Here is a 21,678-nt window from a genome sequence, read left to right on the forward strand (position 1 = left end):
CAGCTCGTCATTCCTCTTCTGGGCCGCCTCTAACTGGGCCCGGATAGCGGCGGTAGCCTGCGCCTGATAATAAAGAATATCAATGGTCAAAACTTCATTTTGGGCAATTTGAAACATTGCCTTATCACAGTTAGAGGCGGCCATTGCTTTTGCAGCCTTTACCTCTTTGTTCTTCCGGTCAAGCGGCTTGCGAAGGCCGTTCACTCGGAACAGGGCCTAAGTAAAAAGGGGAACAGGCGTCAGTTTCCAAACAAAAAGAAAACAGGCGTCCTGGAATTCAAATACTCAAAAATATGCTATGTATACCTCAGCAAGGACCCCTGCAATCCCGTCTAGGTCAAGGGTGCCGACACCCCTGACCGCCTCCCTTTCAGCTGGAGGAACGGCCTTGATCATAGACTTGGCCACCTCGACCAAGTCAGGCTCCTGAGGGCCGGCTGCATCAAGCATAAACAAAGGGAGCAAGTCTAAAATTTACGAGGACAACTTCATACTTCTAGGCGGCCCAGCTAGAGTTTTAGAAGAAGTGGTCGGCTGTTTCTCAGCCGCCGCATGTTTCCTGGCAGAACCAGGAGAGCTCGCAACAGTCGTCCTCTGGGCCTTGGGGTCCGGCTGTTGGGAAGAAGAAGCTCTTGGAGCGCCCGTCTAAAAAAGAAGAAAAAAGTCAGTATATGCATAAACACAACTCCAAAAAGAGGGTGAAAGGTTCGAAGCCCACCAAGGGTGCCCCATTCTTGGGGGAGTCGGTTGAAGCTTGTTGCATGGAGGCCCGCAACATGGCCGCCGCAGTCTTGGAGGCGGTAATTTTGCTCATGGCGTCCGCTGCAAAAACAAACAGCAAAGTTAATAAAAGTTATAACAAAAATGCACGGAACAGCAGAGTATTCGACAGGCCGACTACCTCTTGAGGACCGACTGCTGAGGCCACAGGCGGCCAAAAAGTACTCGTCGTAGAGCCATTTGAAGCTCGGGACGCAGTGCAGGGGTACTTGCTCTCGTACCCCTGACGTAGAGTCGACCCTCGACTCTACTTTAAAGAGTCCTTTATCTAGGATCTCTTTCTTAGCCTTGGGGGGAACAGGCGGCATGCTGCGGCCGCCTGCAAGAAGGGGCGGATTCCTGTTCCACCTGTTGAGGCGCTTTTTCAGCTCCGTGTCTGAACTCTCAATGATGAAGAAGGTGCACCGCCAGTCCTTCCATTTGTTTGCTTTACCTCTCGTCATGAGGTAGCCCCTGTGGCTCGTCAATTGATACCAGCCGGTACCGCCTGCCTTAGGGGTCCGGCTGAGGTAGTTCATGTGGGCGAAAGCCTCGAAGCTTGGCTCCACCCCGTGCAGTTCGCACCCGCCACATAGCCGAGTACGTTGACCCAGGAGTTCGGGGCTAACTGCCATAACCCCAACTCATACCCATCCAAGATCCGCTGAACAGCCGGATGTAATGGGAAGCGCAGCCCAGCCTTGATGGCCGCCTCGTAGCAGCCAAAGCAGGCGCTATCATAACTGGTACCAGCCGGCCAGACGACTGTGTCTTCTAGATCCGGCACGAACACTAAAAAGCCGGGGCCCATTGTGTGGTTTGCGATAAAGCTCTCCACTTTCTCTTGCATGGCTGTGATCCGGCCCCGAGGTACCGTGCAGTAGTAGGGGGTATTTTTCTCTCGGTAAGAGGCGGATGGCTCCGCCCAATTGTCCCCCTTCTCAACTGTGTGAGAAAGCCTCGCCTCTTGCAGGTGACTGTTTTTCTCTTCTGTGTCCAGAGAAGCATGGCCAGAAGAGCTAGACTCGGAATCGTCCTCTAACGAGTCCGAAGAGGACGACTCCTCCCCTCTTCCGGAGGGGCCCGCCTCCTCTCCTTTAAAAGGAGCAGGAGAGAATGAAGAATTGTTAACTGTGAAATGGGAAGGGGTCACTTTGATTCCTCCCTCAGAACAGCCGGCTTTCAAGCCGCTTTGTTTCACTTTCACATCTGGCGCCTGGTCAGATGTCTCACTAATCGGCACCCTGCGGGAGGAGCCGTCTGAATTTGAGATCCTGGCAGTCTTTTTTGTTCTGGCCATCATGCTCTGCATAGACACAGATACAGTCGGACTTTGTATAAAGGGCAAAGATGGGTCCGGAAAAGGGCAGGTGGCACTCCTAGTCCTAGATTCAGCCGTCCCCGGTGACCGACTGATCACTAACCTAGGTCGTGTCGTGTGCTTCCGTGGTGCCATTTCAAAAAAAAGAATAAAATAAAAAGAAAATTAAGAGTAAGAGAACCGACAGTTACCTGAACGAGTGACGATTGATGAAGTTCTGATAATCCTTTGCAGTCGGCTTGTCAGAGCAGGCGGTAGGCAGAAAAGTCCAAAATGTCAGAGCAAGTTCAGGGATCCGAATGTTCTCTCACAAAGTTCTCAAGTGTGAAAATGACTGAAGTCAACACTCCTTTATATAGGCGAAGTGAGAAGGCGAAGGGTCACTTCCAGAATTCAAAATTTGGGCGGGAGAAACTCTCGGCCCTTCGCCGAGTGACACCTGTAGCAGGTCGTCGCCTGTTATAGTTCGACACCTGTCACAGGTAACACGTGACCAGTCACGTGCCACCTGTGAAGGGCAAATGATTAGGGGATTTTGCTCTCACCAATCAGAATGCGCCACGTGGGCCAATCAGGTCCTGCCAAGTGTCCCCCAGTTGGAACTGTCAGGGCTTGCCACGTGGCACGCGCTTATTCGTCCACCTTGGACCTATTAAGTCATGACACGTGGCATACTCCATGCCTAATGGAGAAACTGGCCACCCAGGCCCAACTTCCGAGGGAAGCCCAATCAGCCCTAGGTTAACCTAAACCTAGGATTGGCACGTTTCCCAAGGTTATAAATACCTCCCTTAATCCTCATTAAGGGGGGATTACAGAGATTACAGAAGTTAACAGGCTGATCACGCTAACAAAGCAGATTACCTACATTAAACACTCTCACCTAGAGAGACCCAATCACTTTAATTTCCGCATTAATTACTCCTTAATGAAGTACTAACTTGACCGTTGGAGGCGGAGCTCCCACCACCAGGAGTCTCCGTTGTTTTACAGGTACAGGCGTCCGGTTCCAGTCTCGGAATTGTAACTCTCCCGCAGGACATCAGAAAACCCCGAAACAGGTGTAACCTTCACCTCGTGAACGGTTTACAAGTTCCTAAAAAACTTGTTGGCGACTCTTTTGCTCTATCTTCTTTCCCTTTGGATGCCCGTACTTTAGTGTATGATCACAGTGGGGTTCAAGCTAGGGGATTAACGCTTGAAATATTCCCTACATATATAGAATATGGCATAAGGCTATCACTAGCACCTAGGTCACATAAGGAATTCTCGATTTGCATTCTGTAAATGGCACAAGGGATGAAAAAGTTTTCGGGGTATTTTAGCTTAGGTGGCACCTTGTTCATTATAATTGCACTACAATTCTCGGTCAAGTTCACCATCTCTACAACATCACAAGTCCTCCTGCCGCTCAAAATGTCTTTGAGGAATTTTTCATAGTTGGGCATTTAGGTGACAACTTTGGTAAATGGTAGAGAATGGTGAAGTTTCTTAATCATGTCAATAAATCTTCTAAAATTTTTATCTAACTTGTGTCTCATGAATTTTTGTGGGATAAGGAAGCTTGGATTTCACAATTTCTTTCTCCACTCTCACCTCACCAGGTTTCTCAATCTCAACCTCACTCAATCATGCACCATCTCTCTCATCTTCTACCAAAACCTCATTTATGGCCTCCTTGGTATTACTCTTCCTAGGCAAACTCTCCTCAAGAACCTTACCACTCCTTGTAACAAAGGCATTGACCGGTCTCTTGGGATTTAGGCCTTGGGAAGGTAAAGAAGAAGGGCTAGCTTGGTCTTTCAAAGCATTAGCAAGTTGAGAAATATTGTTTTCAAGCATCTTATTATGAGTCATCATTTCATTAAATTTCTTGTCACTTACGGCCATGTAAGTGTTCAACAACTTCGTTTGATTTTCAATTATTTCTTCAAAATTAGTCCTAGAATAAGAAGAAGAAGAAGAAGAGGATTGAACATAGGAATTATCATTTTGGGTCTTTGGAGCAAATCCGGGTGAGGGACCCCTTTGAGAATTATTTTGAAGATTTCCCCTATTTTGATTGTTCCAATTACCTCTACCTTTATTATGGTTACCATAACCTTGGTTATGATTACCATCATTTTGATTTTGATTTTGGCCACTATAACCTTGGTTGTTATAGTTACCTCGAGAATTTCGATTCACATGGTTCCTATTACCACCACCTTGGTTGTAGCTGTCAAAATTTCCATGGTTGTTGTAATTCCTATTCCATTGGCCTCTTTGATTCTCAAACTTAGAATCATTATTGTTCGACACATAGTTCACATGCTCATTCACATTTCCATCTTGATCATCACAAACATCCATACATGCATGAGGACAATTAGAAGCATCATGATCATACGATCCACAAACATCACAAAACAAGCACCCACTAGGCATGTTACTAGAAGAGGGAGAGGGTTGAGGATTAGAAGACATACCTCTCCCCTTATATTGGGAGGGAAGACATGAGACTTGGGAGGTAGCACTTTCCAACTTTGCCTTGATAGCGGACAATTCCTTCCCCAAGTTTTTCATTTGTGAGGAGAGATTGTTGATTGCATTTAGATGATCAACCGAGTACACCGAAGAGCTACTCTTGCTAGTTGACTCTCTCTCTCTCTCTCTCTCTCTCTCTCTCTCTCTCTCTCTCTCTCTCTCTCTCTCTCTCTCTCTCTCTCTCCATATTGCTAATCTCTATAGTATATCACTACGTCTTCAATTATGTATACCACTTCCTCTTCCATTTTATTCATGATGGACCTCCGGCTCCTCCATCTAAACATGACTTCCCTTGAGGATAAGGCCTCCAAAGAATATTTGAATAATTTAGTAAGTAGGAATTCCGTGGTGAGGACATTCTCTTTGATACTCTTTGTATCTCTCCCATGCTTCATAGAGGCTCTCACTTGGATTTTGTTTGAAACCATGAATCAAAGCTCTAGCCTCCGCCGTTTTCTTTTTTGGATAGAATTGGGATAGAAATTCCTTGGTCACTTCGTCCCATGTCCTTAGAGAATTCGGCTTGACCTCCTTGTCTAGCCATTCCAAGGCACGCCCTATGAGGGAAAAGGGAAAGATCTTGAGGCTGATGAATTCTTGGGAAATTCCTATCACCTTGATAGTATTACAATATTTTCGAACTCCTTGAGATGATTTAGTGGGATTTCATGCTTGGCCCCACTAAATTGTCGCCTCTTTATCAAAGTGATCATTGGCGGATGAATTCTCAAATCAAAGGGTTCATGTCATTGAAAATTGCAATGAAATCTAGACTAATCTTATAGATTGATCACTCCTAGTCTAATTAATCACATGAACAACTATGTCAACCAATTGGATTTCAACAATTCAATCAATTAAGGATCATCAACTAGCAAAAATCATCAATTAAGCATGCTTCCCCTTCTCCCTAGCAACTAATCAACTCATTAATCATGGTGAAATTGAGAAACAAAACAAATCCAATCACAATCGTATTCATTTCAAGTTTAATCAAGAAGCAAAGAATGAAATTCAAATCAAAAATTCAGGAATTAAAGGAAATTGCAATAAAAGTAAATTCAAAGGAAAAAAATCTCACAGGTTTTCATTAAATTGAAGAAGAAATTCCAAGATCAAGTTGAAATCAAATATCAAATTCAAATACAATCAAGTAATCTTAACCATCTCTCTCTACTTTCCCTCTTTACTATTTCTGGAAAATAAGCATCAAGTACAAAATAAGTCGTCATCCTACAAAAAAGAAAGTCAAAAGCTATAAATAGAAAATCGAGCGAAGGGGGTCGGGGCACATGGTGCGTGCGCACCACCAAAGCCGCGCGTGCACACAGCTGGGTCTGCACGCACACACCACATGTAACGCGCGCATACCCCTGCTTGGTGCTCGTGGCCTTGCCTCCTTTGCTTGCTCGACCATTCTCCGCACTCCCGAGCATCCCTATCATTGGTGCACTCGAGGCAATGCTCGTGAGAAGGGCATCTCCTTTATCTTCCAAGCTCTTGAACACTTCAAGCCAATGCATTGCTTCCAAGGTCCTTGTGCTTGCGGAGCTAGCTTGAATTCCATATTTGGATTCTCAAACCTTAGCTCCATAAACCTCCTTGAATGCGCTCGAGCTTCCTCCTTGGTGATCAATCCTCAGGAAACTCAACGCACCTACAAAACAAGTCAAAGAAACAAAGAAGCGAGAGAAATAGTCGAGAAATGAATAAAATGACAAGAAAACTATTAAAAGTATGCATTTCTCTAAACTTACACACAAACACTCAAAACAAGCATTATTATATAAAAACACGACATAAAGGACTAAAATGAGTATAAAAATATAAAGAAAACCTAGCCTAAGAGTGCCATAAATGACACTCAACACGAAGTATAACAGAATAACCCCTAATCAGTAACGAATGTCATCTTTTCTTGATCTTTTTTCCACAGAGGAATCTGGTAGAAGCCTGAGTAGGCATCAATAAAAATCATCAGGGCATGTTCGGCTGTAGAGTCGACCAGATTTTTGATATTTGAGAGTGGATAACTATCCTTCGGACATGCTCTGTTTAAGTTAATATATTCAACGCACATGCGCCATGTACTATTCGGCTTCTTTACCAGCACAACATTCGCAACCCAATCAGGGAAGTTACAGGGCCAAATGAACCTGGCGTCTAACAGCTGTTTTACTTCGGCGGCTGCTGCTTCTTTTCTCGCCATGGTTTCTTTTCTTTTGTCGAATAGGCTTTTGTTTAGGGTCCACGACGAGGTTGTGGACAGCAAGATCCAAGCTGATGCCCGGCATCTCCTCCACTTCAAAGGCAAAGATGTCTTTGAATTCTTTCAGCAGATGGTGCAATCTTGCACTAAACTTAGCAAAAGCAGCCATCCCCCACCTTAACATTTCGCTCTGGACGACTATCGTCCAGGGGAATATCAATGTGCTCTCCAATTGGCTAGGGACGAAGATCATCTGACCGTTCCCCGGTCAGTGATTGCTATTGCTTTTCTTTCTTGACCACCACCAGCTGATCAGTTTTTCTTTTCTTGGCGGCTGGTTGAGTTGGATGGTCATCCTTGATTTAATCAAGGTCTATTGGCTCTTTTCCCTGACCGGGTGCAGCTGTCGCGGGCTTGACGTCAGAGAGGTAACACTCTCGAGTCGTCTTATGGTCCCCGTTTAAGGAGCCAACAGTTCCATTATTGCTCTCAGACTTGACCATCATGAGGGAAGGGATGATGAGGCCTTGCACTCGTTAAGAATTGGTCGGCCAAGAATGAGATTGTAGGCGGTCAGCTCTTTGACCACCAAAAATTCGATGGTCATGTGCCGACCGCTTCCTTTCTTTCCCAGGCAAACAGGCAGATCTATCCGTCCAACTGTGTGCAAAACTCCTCCCCCAAACCCAACAAGGTAATGGAAGACATCCATCATGCTATCCAACCTGTATTTGAGGTTGGATAGACATTTGCGACTGATGATGTCTAAGGAGATTCCTATGTCAATCAATATGCGGCCAACCTTTTGATTTACCACTATACATTCTATTACCACATGGTCATTAGCATGCGGTCGACAGACTTTGCCTCTGCCTTTTTCGGTGATGATGACTTCAGGGAAGGCGAATGTGCTAGCCGCCTGTCCCTCTTCAACAGAGTGGACCATCTTTCTAAGATGGTCCTTGGTGCGCATGGTCGGGCCACCACCGGCGAATCCGCCTGATATTGTGTAGACCTCCTCCTTATCGGTTTCGGAACTACCAGTAGGCTGGGGAGTCTTTTTGCTAGACTACCCCGGATTCGCCTTGGAAGTCACTTTAGACTTCATATAGGATTTCAGCACCCCTTTGTCGGCCAGACGATTAAGCGTCCGCTTGAGGCCAAAGCAGACGTTGTTGTCATGGCCGACATCCTCATGGTCATGGCAGTGCTTGTTTTTGTTCCAATTTTCAGCAGAACCTTTCATTGGACTCGACTTTTCTAGAGTCAACTGAGCCTTTATCTCTATGAGGATGGAGTAGCTGTCCTTGTTGAACTTGTACCTTGGAACGTACGGTTTCCACTCTTTTTTCTTCTTCTAGGCCGACTGATCGGAGTTATCAACCGCCCAGATCTCTTTTTTCTTTTTTCTCTCTTCTGGTTTTAGTGGCATCTAAGCAGGACGACTCTCCTTCTACCTATCAGACTTTTTGGAGTCCGACTGCTTATTTGAGGAGCAGAGTTCAGTCGCTTGTATATAGGTTACCGCCTCCATCAAGGCTCCTTGGAGGGTGAAGATTTTCTTGTGGACGAGTTCGAACTTGAAGGTCGATCCGTCCTTCAGACCTATGAAAAAGTATGTATAAGCCACCTCCTCAGACAGTCCTTAGATCTGGATTCCCACCAGATTGAACCACCTGACGTAGGAGTGCAGCCCTTCTCTATCCCCCTGCTGCACATTGCCTAGATCAAGGCTTGTTTTCTTTTAAGGGGATGTTCATAGAGAAGTTGGAAGAAAACAAGAACGCAAGTGTCTTGAAGCTATTGATACAACCAGCCAAAAGATTGTCGAACCACTGTTGAGTTATGCCCTTCAGGTTAGCTGGAAAGCAACGACACCATGCAGCATCATCCAACCCTTGGAAGTACATGAGGTGGGTGTATGCCAAATGGTGGTCTTCTGGGTTAGCGGTACCATCATAGGTCCCAACAAACACATTTTTAACCTTGGCCGGCTATTCGGCCTCCGCTACTTCCCTGGAGAACGCAGAGGGTTGTTCCCCAAGGTTTTGTAGCCGAAGCTTCCATTCCATAGGCTGGTAATTATATGTCGCCTGTCCTTCTAAGAAGGTATGTTGAATGTAAGGCAAAGCAGTCGGCCTATATAATGGTTGGGCCATATATTGCACCGAGTTGATTACATAGGATCCCGACTTGACGAGTGGGCCGCTTGACAGGGTCCCATGCACAGATTCGGAATTCCTCACCGAGGTATTCTTAAAGCTATCATGATAAGTCGACGTGGATGCTGACTCTGGCAGCTGCTGGTTCTTTTTCTCAATGTACAGTCGAGCATCAGAGAATGTCTTTTTCCTACTATATGGTTTTACATGCCGGATGGCCTTTCATGTTTCCGTTTCAAGGAAATGGAGTCTCGAGAGGTCGATTTGGGGTCGAGCCTTCTCCTTTGAAGCAGGATGAGGAGTCAGCTAACGGTCCCTGACCGACTTGTGCTTTCCTGCCTGGGCTGGTTTTTGGCCGACTGTTCCTTCCTAGGAGCAGCCGCCGCTTGGTGATTAAGTCTTTGATTTCATGAGCTCATCTCGGGTGACTGGGGTTGATCCCATCGCCTGGGATGGGTCAGCCGGCTGCCTTGAGAGCTTGCTCGTCTGTCTAGGGGGCCTGCTTGTACCTGCCTGGTCAGCATTGCGCTTCCGCTTGTATTTATGACGGATGCGCTTAGAGATGAAGGACCCATCGTTGGCCACATAGGTTTCGATGTCTCCATTGTCACCAGAGTCATGGTCCGTTTGGACCTCTACATTTTCCAAAGACCGTTGTTCTCTAGAGGCGGTACAGGTAGATCTTCTGAAGCCATCTTTGAGGTACTCTCCCCACAGACGGCGCCAAATATTTCGGGTATTTTTATGTCCCTCGGGAGAGTTACGACTCGAAGAATGGATCCGACAAGGGCGCCTGCACCTGCAAAACATACGGAGCTCCGAATTGTCGGAGGTCCGCCTCCAAAGATTAAGTTAGTACGGATTTGTAGAAAAACGTGCGGAAAATAAGTATCTTCTCGGATTCCGAGATCAGGTGTTCTCTGTTTTCAAGAGCAATAAATTTCCTAATGATTAAGACGTAAAGTTCAAGTTTGTAAAGCTTCCCAATTAGTGGGGGAATCTCCCTATTTATAGGGTCCTAGAAAAATGTGCCCTGTCCTAGGATTTGATGACCTAGGAATTAGAGCAGCGCCATTTTGCGGCTCACCTTGGGATTTGGGCCTTGAAGGCCGTCATTCCCAGGGAGCATATATGAGTGACACATGTCATCATCTGGGGAGTCCATTTGGACACCTCTTAGAGCGACATGTGTCACCCTCTCATTGATCCACTTGGCGGGGTATAAATACCAAAATCAAGAACTTCCCACTAAAAAAAAAAAGTACAAGTGGTTCCTTAAAGTCATTAGCGGACCACAACAATTCCCTTCAATTTATCTCTCCTAATTACACACCCATACAATTCATGAACCTTCCTTAAAAAGTTTGCCTAGAAGTTCACAATACCTCCCAAAGTTGCAGGTAACAAGAACCGGAGGTAGTAGGGTAACAGTAATATACGGTCAAAGTTTGACCCAAAAAATGACAATGGAGCAAAAATAAAGAGACGGAGGGAGAATATATAGGCCTTGTTTGGGAGAAAGCTGAAGTTGATTGAGCTAGCTGATTTTGACTAGCTGATTTTATTAACTGATTTGACTAACTTATTGTATTAACTGATTATATAAAAGTGTTTGGTAAATAGCTGATAGCTTAAAGGTGATTGAGTATGTGAAATGACCAATAAGCTAATTGTGGGGTAGGTAGTTTAGATAGGATTTTAAATTAAATGAGGTTATAAGTGTCATTTCACAATAATTAATGAATATGCTAATTGAAAAAACTCCTAAAATGAACTTTTTCAAAAAGAGCTTATTTAGTGGAATTAGCTCTTTCAATAAGCTTACTACGAAACACTTGTATTAGCTTGTTTGACTAGTCAATCAGCTAAAATTAGTCAAATAAAGCTAATATACCCCCAATAAGCTTACTACCAAACATGACCATAAACAAAAACCCTCCAACAAGGGAAGAAAAAAGGGGAAGAATCAACCCTTGTGAAAAATTGTGATAATAATAGGCGAGAATCCATAGTTGAATACTTATAACATACTTCGTATGAGCATATGACAGTAAATAAATAAATAAAAGTAAAAAAAAATCTATTTAATATAAAGATCGTGTTTGATGTCAACGTTTTACTAAATGTAGAATTACATCAAAGGATAATAAAAATTGTAGGATCATATTAATATTCTGACCCATCAATATTCAACCCGTCATGCTAGTCATATTCAGGTTATAAGTCATATTCCGGTTATTTTCAATCATTAGATCTCTTCTCTTTACCTTCAAAAAATAATTTCAATTCGTTAAAAATTAGTAATTGTATTGGGGAAATATTAAAAATGATTTCAATTCAATATAAATATATAAAAACAAGCCTTCTTGCCTCAACCCAAAAAAAAAGTTCTTATCAATCAGATTGTTGAAAAGATTTTTAAATAATAACCCAACTCTCAAGACTAACCAAACTTAAAGTATGCATTATGTCTTTTAGGTTACAAAAAGTAATTCTGTACTACGAACCAAGGGGAAATGGGTGGAAAGTTCATCAATTAGACTATTGATCAAGTCTTCAAATACACTTCTGAGAGTTATCCAAACACTCAAGCCGCTGCCTCAACAGGGGTGTCAGAATTCCCACCCCACTCCGTCCACGAGCCATCATAAACAGCTACATCAGTTTTCCCAAGTCGATGCAAACCCTGAAAAAGAAAGGTGCAGTTGTTAGCCAGCACTGCATTTCTGAATTTATTACCACATCTTCGCTGTTTTAGACCGAATTTGTCTACTATATTTTACAGAAAAATGATGCTACTCAAAGAAATAGCCGGACAAGCCACAAGTCCACAACTATTCTCTTGCATCATTATGATATATGCATCGAAGGGAAAGAGAAATCACCAATGCAAGAACACAGGCAGTTACGCCTGTACCACAAGATGTCACAATGGGCTGATCCAAAGAAATCCCTGTACATGTAAGAATAGATAAAAGATTAAAACCATGACAAAATTACAGGTAGGTAAGGCTGCACGAATTGATTTTGACAAAGAAGTTCTTGTTCAACATAACTACCCACAACCTAGGCAAACTATGTAATTTCTGGCCATATACATGCATAATGGATAGTGTGACCAAAAGCATGACTTTAAATGAACATGTAGATTCAGAAAGGAATCAGGGACACAAAAAAGGTCAAGAAAGTAACAGCATGACACAAGACCAAGCCTTAAAATTTAAAATTCTAACAGATAGAAGAGCAAAGCTTGCAAATTTTTCAGAGCATAAACAAAAAATTCCACCAAAAAGATAAACAGAATAGACAACAAATATTAGAATACAGATCAAAAGAGCAACCTATCCATTTACAAATCCAAAAGCAAATGCAATTTTACTATTTTAGACAGCACCAAAATCTCACCTAATGCAGATAAAATAAGATCTTTAAGAACAGCGAGTGCATAAGAGATAATGCAATTGCAAGGTTTCAATTATTTATTTTTTAAAAACATCTCAACCTAAAGGTCAATTACATTTTGATTCTTGACAGCTCTTGTCACTATGCAATGGAAAAATGATAGCCAGATCAACAGAATATATGGACAAAAAGGCCTCAAGGGTCAAAGGAAAGAGCCACACGATTCTACTACTCATTAATTAGCTCATCCCTAAGTAACAAATCTGCATTTTGACAACCAAGATGGCATCTAGAGAGTAAACCAGAAATTAGATGATGCTCCTCTTCACAAATGAGGGGACAATAATACTGTTCCAAACAGAATTTCATTTACTAAACCACTCCCCATACATCTAAACTCTGAACCATGAGGTTCTGCCTAATAAGAAAATTGTGTATGCCGAAAAGACGATATAAGATTAAAAAAGATCACCACACTTGGTGCATGCGTAGGCTATGTCTTGAAAGATCAAAGTGTATCCTATCATTACATAACACACACGCACGCACGCACACGTACAGGCACGCACGCACACGTACAGGCACGCACATACACAGATTACACACACACAACACTGTCATGCAACAACACCTGCATAAGTTAATAACAAGATTTTGACTTTTTGGGCAAAGGATAGTGCTGAGTCATCCTGAGAACCACACTAATAAAGATAACCTATTCAAATGAATAACGGAGTATACAATTGAGGTTATTCTTGTACCAAAAGGTTACTGAAAGCCCAAAACATAGTATCTCAAAGCAATATTAGGAGATTTATGGCATCAAGAAAAGCTTTTGTCACAAGATTTAGATATAGACTGAGAAAGACAAGATAATCACAACCTTCTTGTTCAAAATTTTCCTTCAGCTGATCACCAGATAATAGAGTTCCTGATGAATCTAACATCTGCAGAACATCAAGAAGCTTACTTTATTATCAACCATACAGAACATTTGATAGACATGATGCTCTTGTTAGCCAAATGGATGATCTTCTTTATTCAACTGTAGCAATGGTAAATACAACCAATACTTTTATTTTTTACAAATTACTTGTATATACAAATTTGCACCTTGGGAAAAGGAACACAGTTGCTTCCTGGCACATGACCGCTTCTGATTCCCTTTCGTGGCTCAGGAACAGTTCCGTCAAACCTGGAGAGACATAAATATTATTATCAACTCTATGCTCGGAAAGAAGGATTTCTTGTTTAATTAAGGACATCACTTCCTATCAGGATGTCAATATAAAGTAAATAATGTAAAATGTTTAATTAGTTAACTAGCTGAATTGAATATTCAGAACATAGTTATGTAACCCTACCAGAAAACATCACAGCATATACCAAATCCCTAATCATTTTCTCTCAAATTTTTTCAATTATAATATTGTGTTACCCAGGGCATACTTGGGCATCATTCTCCAAGTGAATGTTGTTTAGCTATACCTGCATGTTATACTTTTTATATTTTCTTGCAAATTATTTTGAACTGTAGGTGTTTGAATAAAGATGAGATGTTCTTTTTATAAAACCCTGTTTTTTCACAAGAAGTTATCTCCCGGTGCATGATTAAAATTGAAAGGTACACAAATAAAGAGCCCCAATATTTGTACGGAATTTTTTTTTTAAAAAAAAAGGAACAAGAAAGAGACGCATACCAAAAGGTGGTAGCTAGAGCTCTAGCAGGTCTGTGGTCAAAGGTGCTGTTTCATTAACTATTGCCACAAGAAAGAAAGAACAAGTGACGGGCCAACAACAATGAGACAAGTGTGACCCCACTATGCATCCCAACTTTCAAGGAACATTAGATTACATAACTAATGGCAGACACTTTGAGGCTTGTTGATTGTTGTTGCATACATGTTAAAGCTTCATTGCTTCAGTTAACCAGCAATCACTGAAGATTTTAACTTGGATATTCATTATGTTTTCATGGCGACATTTTGAACCCTGCTCCTGGCAGAAATTGTGCATCATGGTTGTTGACTTATTGTTTGTTTATTAGTAAAGAGGATCAAAATTACTTCCAATTGTTTTTTTTTTTTTTTTTTCACCATGGCAATATTTTAAAGAACAATACAGACTTATGTTTTAAATGACCATTACATACTTCAAATTTTAAGGGTGCAAGTTGATATCAAACAAAAGAGTTATTCACAACAAACTTCCAATCATATGAGCCAATAAAAAATATAAAAATTATTGACAAATATACAATACCTCGCCTTTGATCGAGCATCGATAAGCTGATATGTCTTTTCCTCAATATTATTTCTCACCTGAGAAAAGAAACTATCAGCAATCAAATGAAATAAAAAATGAACAAGAAACAAATGGTACCCAATATAACACAAGACTTAATTCAATGACAGAGCTTGTTATAAAACCTTGTATTTTGCTAGTTCAAGGTTGCATTGTCTTTATAGCATTATAAGCATGATAGATAAGGAATGTTACTAACCAAACCAGCACACATTATGATAGTCTTCTTTTACTGTCTAGGAGGGGTTCACTACTATCCAATTTATCTGGTGACATAAGATAGATTTCAGGAGTTCTTACTTATTACTCTGTAGCCACAACATATGTAGACGATGTAGTACATTGCCTAGTACTTTTTATTTCCTCTTTTCCAATTATATACAAGAATCAAGATGCGCTGAGAATAGTGATGCCTTCCTACATCATGGGAATAGATAGCATGCTAGGGGAGTGTAGGACTTCTACAGTGGATGAGAAACAGGAAGGGGTTCAATATACAACATCTAAAGTTCAAAAACATCACTTCAATCTGTCATAATGATGTTACAACGATGAAGTCACTTTCTTTTAGATGGAATGACTTCTCAGTGCTTAACACAGTAATACATGGTATGCGAAACTACGGAAGCAACATAGGTTACTTGCATAATTTTTCCCCTCTCTCTTTAATTAAGGATTAAATGAACCGTCTTCTTTAAGAAACTGATTAAGTCCATAAAAACTTTTCAGCAAGGGTGAATTATAAACTTATTTGAACTATTTTTAATAGATTATTTATAAAAAATAGATTTCATGGATCAACATACAAACAGTGCTTCATGTTTTCCCAATTCCTTTAAAGTTTATATATCTATTAAATAATTTGAGAAAGCCCCTACCACCTCTGCCCATAAGAGAGCCAACAATTTTATCTTACCCCACAATACAGCACATGGGACAGCAACACCATTAAATATAAGACTATTCTACTCAAACCATATAATCTGCAATTCTTGCCATAACTGCATTTTTGCCTAAGCAGCTTCTTCTTTCACAACCATACCCCACAGAATACATCTGTAAGTCCGTAACAACTCTACGTTACAAGACTTACAACCATCTGCACAAAAGAAATCCAGCACTGCAGAATTCTACAGACCTATCACCAAAGAAAATTAGCAAAAACATTTGTATGCTAGTGAGATCACCTGGTCAAGTGTCCACACAAGATGAGGCTGATAGTTGGTCTGAAAGGTGATTGGCCCAACCTGGGAAAGCAAATGCAATGAGGTTTAATATTCATTGAAGGTTCTTAAAAAGCAATATATTAAAGCATAAAAGAGAAAGAGATTAGAGAGAAACATTTTATAGCAAAAATGGATGGACCGATTGAAACATGCAGTGACCTTCAAACACTTAGTTTACATAATACAATATGCCACAGAATCAAAGATTTATTTTGTTGAGTATCATTCTGTCTGAAGTGCATTACTCATAGTTAGAAAACCCTTTTCTGGTTGTCTAATTCCTCCTTACATTATCTTTATGGAACTGTATCAATAACTGGGATTATGGAGTAGGTGGGAACTAATTAAAAGCAAATAACAAGTACCTGTTGTCCATGATATGCTTTTTCAATGGCCTCACTGGCAGCACTAGCTTTTAAGATAGCATTACCAGAAGCACTGGATTCAACATCATATCCTAAAGCACGCCATCTGGGCAGACCTCCATCCAAGACCCAAATTCTTTCATGCCCAAATACTCTGAACATCCTTTAAATTCAAGTAAACATAATTCATTATTTCCATAACTAAGGGGTAAATCCCAAAATAAATAAATAAATATTTTTTTTAAAAAAAAAAAAAAAAAAAAAAGGATTTCCCACACAAACTCCAGTCCTCACCACCAAACACGAGCTGCACTAAATATGCCCTTTCCATCGTAGACTACAACTCCATCTTTATTCTCTATGCCAAGGGCTGAAACAGCAGCGGCAAAAGCTTCTTCAGCAGGCAACATGTGTGGTAGCTGAAACAATACAAAAAACATAATCAAAATTCAAGAGTTTCTCATTTCAAACACAACTTTACAACCTCAATTTAGCCATAATTTATAGGGAGCGACGACCCGGAAGCGGATTCCCCACCGGTAGGGGGAAAAGAGACGGCCATCTCAAGGCCGTTTTCCTCATGCTTTGCATAATTCCAAATAAAACAGCCCCTCAGCTTTTGCGCCTGTGTACATGTTGTGCTTAACCGGAGTAGCCAGTTGCTCAGTCTTTTTCCTTAGCTTAAGATGAGTTCATAGGCACAGTACAGGTTTTGGGGAAAACACGAAAGCGATCACTAAACTAGAGGAGGGCAAGACATGACCGCGACTTAAGATTCAAGTACCGTTAAAAAGACTAAAAGAACAACGAACTCATACTAATGCTAGGACTTGTCATAAGAAAATTCGGAAATGAACAGAAAAGTCATAAAGCTAAGGTCTTCTCCTGTTGTCAATCTTATTAGTTGTTGTCTCCACTAGCAGTAGAGCGAAGCAAGGCATTCCAGCTAAAAGCAGCAGCAACTAGAGCATAGTTACAATCTCAGTTTTCAATTATCCAAGGAATATTAAAAAAATATCCTCTATCATAGAAAATTTGGCAATAGGAAAGGAAGCCTAAAACACTAGCTATATGCCAAAGGTTTAACCATACAAAGATTATTTACTTGATTAATTTTGTTTCCATAATCTTCTGTCGGTCATAGGCCATATTAACAAGACAAACATTATACATGTTTTTTTCCAACAATTCAGCCTGCTATGTAACCAAAGCCAGCTAGCAGATACTGAGATAAATTTTAACTAGTAAAATAAGAACTTACATGTGTAGTTTGATCTGCAATGCCATCCACATCAAAGAAAAGGGCACCAGGAATATGTGCAACCTGTGCATAAGAGAAATTGGTTCACTTGAGAACATAGACAATACGTTAAGGAGTTATGTACCTAGACAATACCTTAAGGAGTTATGTACCTTGATAAAGTAGGCAATATACTAACGACAACATATATAAAACTTAGCAAGATAATAATTTTACAATTAATATAAAATCAACCTGATACTCCTGAATTGGGTTCCTTTGCTCATCGGGCATGTACCAAGATGCATCCACCACCTAAAAATGAAAAGGGGGCAATATATACTGTAATTTACAAAATGCAAGTTAAACTAACAATTCAAATAACTTTGTATCTTTTTTATACCATTATTAAGATAAGTAGTAGCTGTACCATAACAATCAGTATCGGCTAAATATGTCATATATTATGTCAAATCTCTAATCAATGAAGATTGTTTACTCTAAGTTATATAGAATTTTCAACATAAGGGTTTGAATTCCTAGCTTCGCCCCTGAAGCTAAGTACATAAAATCTAAAGCAAGTACCTTTATGTCAGGTTGCCTGAGATTAGCATGAAGCCATTCAACTGAAACCACAGGTTCACTTGTAGACATGGCCTGTGTAGAATAAGATTTTGCTCCAGAGTTCATCGATGATACTACACACGAAAACCAACGAGTTCGCGGTACTGAATTATAGCAACCTAGTAGCCCGTTGGACCTTAGACCAAAAGCCCTTGTCTACAAATTATGCAAATTATTAATCAAGCTACATTCATTGATGATAAACTTAAATACAAAATCCAAAATTTAGCATTCGAATCAACGAGTTCCGAGCATAGCCCACCAAAATTCTACCCAATTGAATATAAAATTCATTGATGATGTGAATCAAGAGGGTAATTCTTTTGAAGAGCCAATTACATTGATTTTGCATCCAGTAGGGTTCGAACTTGAAGGGAAAAAAGGATGGGTCACTTATTTGATTATCAAAGAATAGTTTTTCTAGAGTTTTGCTTCTAAGTTTTTACCTTTCACTCGAAAGGGTTTTTCTTAATTAGTTTCTTACTTGGAGACCAAGCTAAGCGAAGTTTCCTACTTCTAATAGGTTAATGCTTGGAGCCCAAGGTTTATGCTTGGAGCCCAAGGTCTATGCTTTATTGTAGCCTATAAAATAGAGGTTGGTAGTGGCCTTTCTTCCACACACAACCGGAAAATTCAATACAAGTTCCTACAGGCGTCTGTACGGTGCAACGTATAGTCGTTTTGTAGGAAAGAACATGATATATAAAAGTAATGAACATATAGTTATAGTGAAAAGAACATACTATTAAAATGTAATGAACATATGCCTAAAGTAAAAATAAAAATAACATACTATTAAAATGTAATGAACATATATCTAGAGTGAAAAGAACATACTTGCACCAAAAAAATAAATAAAAAGAACATATGTTTATGTTCATTGATGAGTCAGTGTAATGTACTTTATTTGCAACATAATGATCATTGCTTAATGTGAAATGTTTATTAAATTTTGTCTTCAAAATAGGGTGGTTATATATAGATAAAGTTTATTACATAATATTATCATGTTCTTTATTAATACTGCAGATGTTCTTTAGATATGAAAAAAATATATAAAATTGGATATTCGTTACAAAACAACTATATGTTGTATGCTCTTTACAAAATAGTTACATGTTCTTTTTGCATTTTTTGGCTGTACCAAGCAAGGTATAGCCGCCTGCACCTTAAAATTTTCACAAATCTTTTGCTAGTTTTTAATTCAAGGAGTTGTTTTGATTATTAGAACGTTCAATACTTAGTTCTAGGAGTGGTCTAAGTCTTGTTCATCAAAATACTTAGTTATAGGAGTAGTCTAAGTCCTGTTCATCAAAACACTTAGTTCTAGGAGTAGTCTAAGTAATTTGAGTAGTCTTGAATTCGTTCCACGAGTGGTCGAATTACAAGTCATATCCGGTTCGTTGTTCTTCAAATTGTTCGAATTTCCTATCAAGCTCGGATATTGGTTCGAATTGTGATATTTAGATTCTTTATTAGTTTTTGTCAAAAAAAAAATTCTTTATAAGTTTAAAGGATTTAAATCCACATCAATAGAATTTAAGCACATAAAAAAAAAAAAAAAAAAAAAAACTACCCAATTGAATATGAAATTCATAGAAATTAAGCACCAAAAAAAATCTACCCAATTGAATATGAAATTCATCTTAAACACCAAGAAAACGGAATTGAAAGTGACAAATCAATAATTATTGAAAACCGAACAAAAAAAAAAATCGGCATATTAAATAAAGAAAAGTAGAAGCTTACATGGAAGAATTGAGGTGAATATTGAGGTTTAAGGAAAAGAGAGAGGGAAGAAGAATGAAGATGACGAGTGTTAAAGACAATTTTGGAGAAGAGGGCAGACGCCATGAATATGAATGTAGTGGTGCAACAAGTATTGAGAGAGCATAAAGAAGTAGCGGCAGATTGATAACACTTTGACGGAGCAGCGAGAGTCGAAACTCGAGAGGGGGTGAAATCTAATTGATTAACGTTTAACGATTTGTTAGGTTCAATTATAGACAACTAATATCGTATCATATAAATAATTATTCTAAATAATATACCGAGTATTTAAAAATACAAAAATTGATTCTAATAATCCCCACCTTTGATAGGTCCGCTCTTAATAATCTCACCTCTAGATTATTACTACATAAAACCCGTGACAATGCACGGTTTGCTTGAATTTTTTAAAATAATTTTTTATATATATATTTATGTGTTAAAATTTGTTATTGTAGGGAATATCAAGCCATCCTACTTGAGCACTGTTATGGGTAAAAATTTGTAAGTATAAAGTCAACAATAGTCAAGTAAAGTCAACGTCGAAGACTCCTCTTGACGAAGGCAGGGATGTGACGAAGCATCTTTAGCAAAGACGGAAGACGAAGTCAAGAAACGGCCTCTTATTTTCCTGGAAAAGATAGACATAAATAGAGTCCAAGCTCAGCCTATCCCTCGTTAAGAATCAAAACAGAAAAAATATTTTATGCAACTGCAGACCGAAAATCATGGGAACAACCCTATCTCCTTGCAACGGCTAGAATCTAACCTAGCAATCATCTATATAAATGGGAAAACATCGACGAACAAAGGACACATGAAGCTTAGCAATACTCTTACTAAAAACCTACCTTGTAAACTGCCATTCTTGATATTTTTCTTCATAATGAAAGTTTAATAGATCCTCATTCTACCCGCGGTTTTTACCTTCATTGGGTTATTCACGTCACCAATCCCTCGTCTCATTTAATTGCTTTCGTTCTATTTCATCTTTGATTTTATTTAGTTGATCCGTAGCCTAGATTTTGATGCTCAGTCCCACTTAACATAAATTAGCATGAACAATTTGGCGCCCACCGTGGGGCTACAACTAGATAAAATCCCTATCCACCTTCCAACATGTCTCCCAACGAAATGACCCCAGAACAGCTAAAAGAAGCCTATGAAAAAGCTCAAGCCGATCTTGAAGCAGCTAGGGAATCTAACGAGTGTCTCACCAAGGAAAAGGAAGCGTCGAAGTCCGATGCAACCAATCTTCGTCAACAGTTAGAGTAAGCTCAGAGCTATCGTTGTCGCCGGCCGAGGCAATTAGGTCTGATCCCAAGGATGCCGTCATTGGATGTCATCGAGTCGCCGCACAACACCGACACCGAGTCCAACGACGGGGAGATGAATATTGACCCTCCGATCAGGAACAATGGGCAAGGAAACCTCCGAACTCCAAGGACTGATCAGGATAACCCGCAGCCAAATCAAACCGAGATCCTGCTCCAGAGGATGGTCGCCTTAGAGAAGCAAAACTCCAAGGTATTGTCGATGATGAAGAGAATGTCTGGTGTCCCGATCCCCGTCCAAAGAGAAGCTCCAGATGGATTTGCGGCAACCCCGTTCTGTGATGAGCTGTCCATGGCCCGAATTCCCAGAAGATTGTCACTCCCGACGTTTACGTCGCTTTATGATGGGACGACCTGTCCATAACAGCATGTTGAGTACTACAAGGAGCGGATGTGGCAAGCCTCAATCCCGTTCGAGTGTTGGGAAGCATGC

At 40.3% G+C, this 21,678-nt stretch overlaps 1 protein-coding gene across 1 annotated transcript; it reads right to left on the bottom strand.

The window, feature by feature from the left end:
• Positions 1 to 11,298: 11,298 nt before the first annotated feature.
• LOC110690297 (thiosulfate/3-mercaptopyruvate sulfurtransferase 1, mitochondrial-like) lies at positions 11,299 to 20,141 on the bottom strand. Its single transcript, XM_021867120.1, has 12 exons — positions 19,891 to 20,141; positions 18,103 to 18,297; positions 17,773 to 17,832; positions 17,539 to 17,601; positions 16,572 to 16,696; positions 16,278 to 16,440; positions 15,874 to 15,933; positions 14,645 to 14,703; positions 13,496 to 13,577; positions 13,266 to 13,329; positions 11,866 to 11,933; positions 11,299 to 11,666 (listed from the first exon to the last, which is right to left on the bottom strand). The coding sequence occupies exons 1-12, from the start codon at positions 19,993 to 19,995 to the stop codon at positions 11,568 to 11,570; spliced, it is 1,143 nt and encodes a 380-aa protein (XP_021722812.1). The 5' UTR covers positions 19,996 to 20,141; the 3' UTR covers positions 11,299 to 11,567.
• Positions 20,142 to 21,678: the final 1,537 nt, after the last annotated feature.

Source organism: Chenopodium quinoa, unplaced genomic scaffold (genome assembly GCF_001683475.1).
Source record: "Chenopodium quinoa cultivar QQ74 unplaced genomic scaffold, ASM168347v1, whole genome shotgun sequence".
NCBI classification, from domain to species: Eukaryota; Viridiplantae; Streptophyta; class Magnoliopsida; order Caryophyllales; family Amaranthaceae; genus Chenopodium; species Chenopodium quinoa.

Coding starts and splice junctions, on each gene's coding strand:
- LOC110690297 (XM_021867120.1), bottom strand. CDS start 19,995: ATGGCGTCTGCCCTCTTCTCCAAAATTGTCTTTAACACTCGTCATCTT. Junction 18,298..19,890: donor ATTCACCTCAATTCTTCCAT/GTAAGCTTCTAC, acceptor CATAATTTGTAG/ACAAGGGCTTTTGGTCTAAG. Junction 11,934..13,265: donor GGAAAATTTTGAACAAGAAG/GTTGTGATTATC, acceptor TTACATGTACAG/GGATTTCTTTGGATCAGCCC.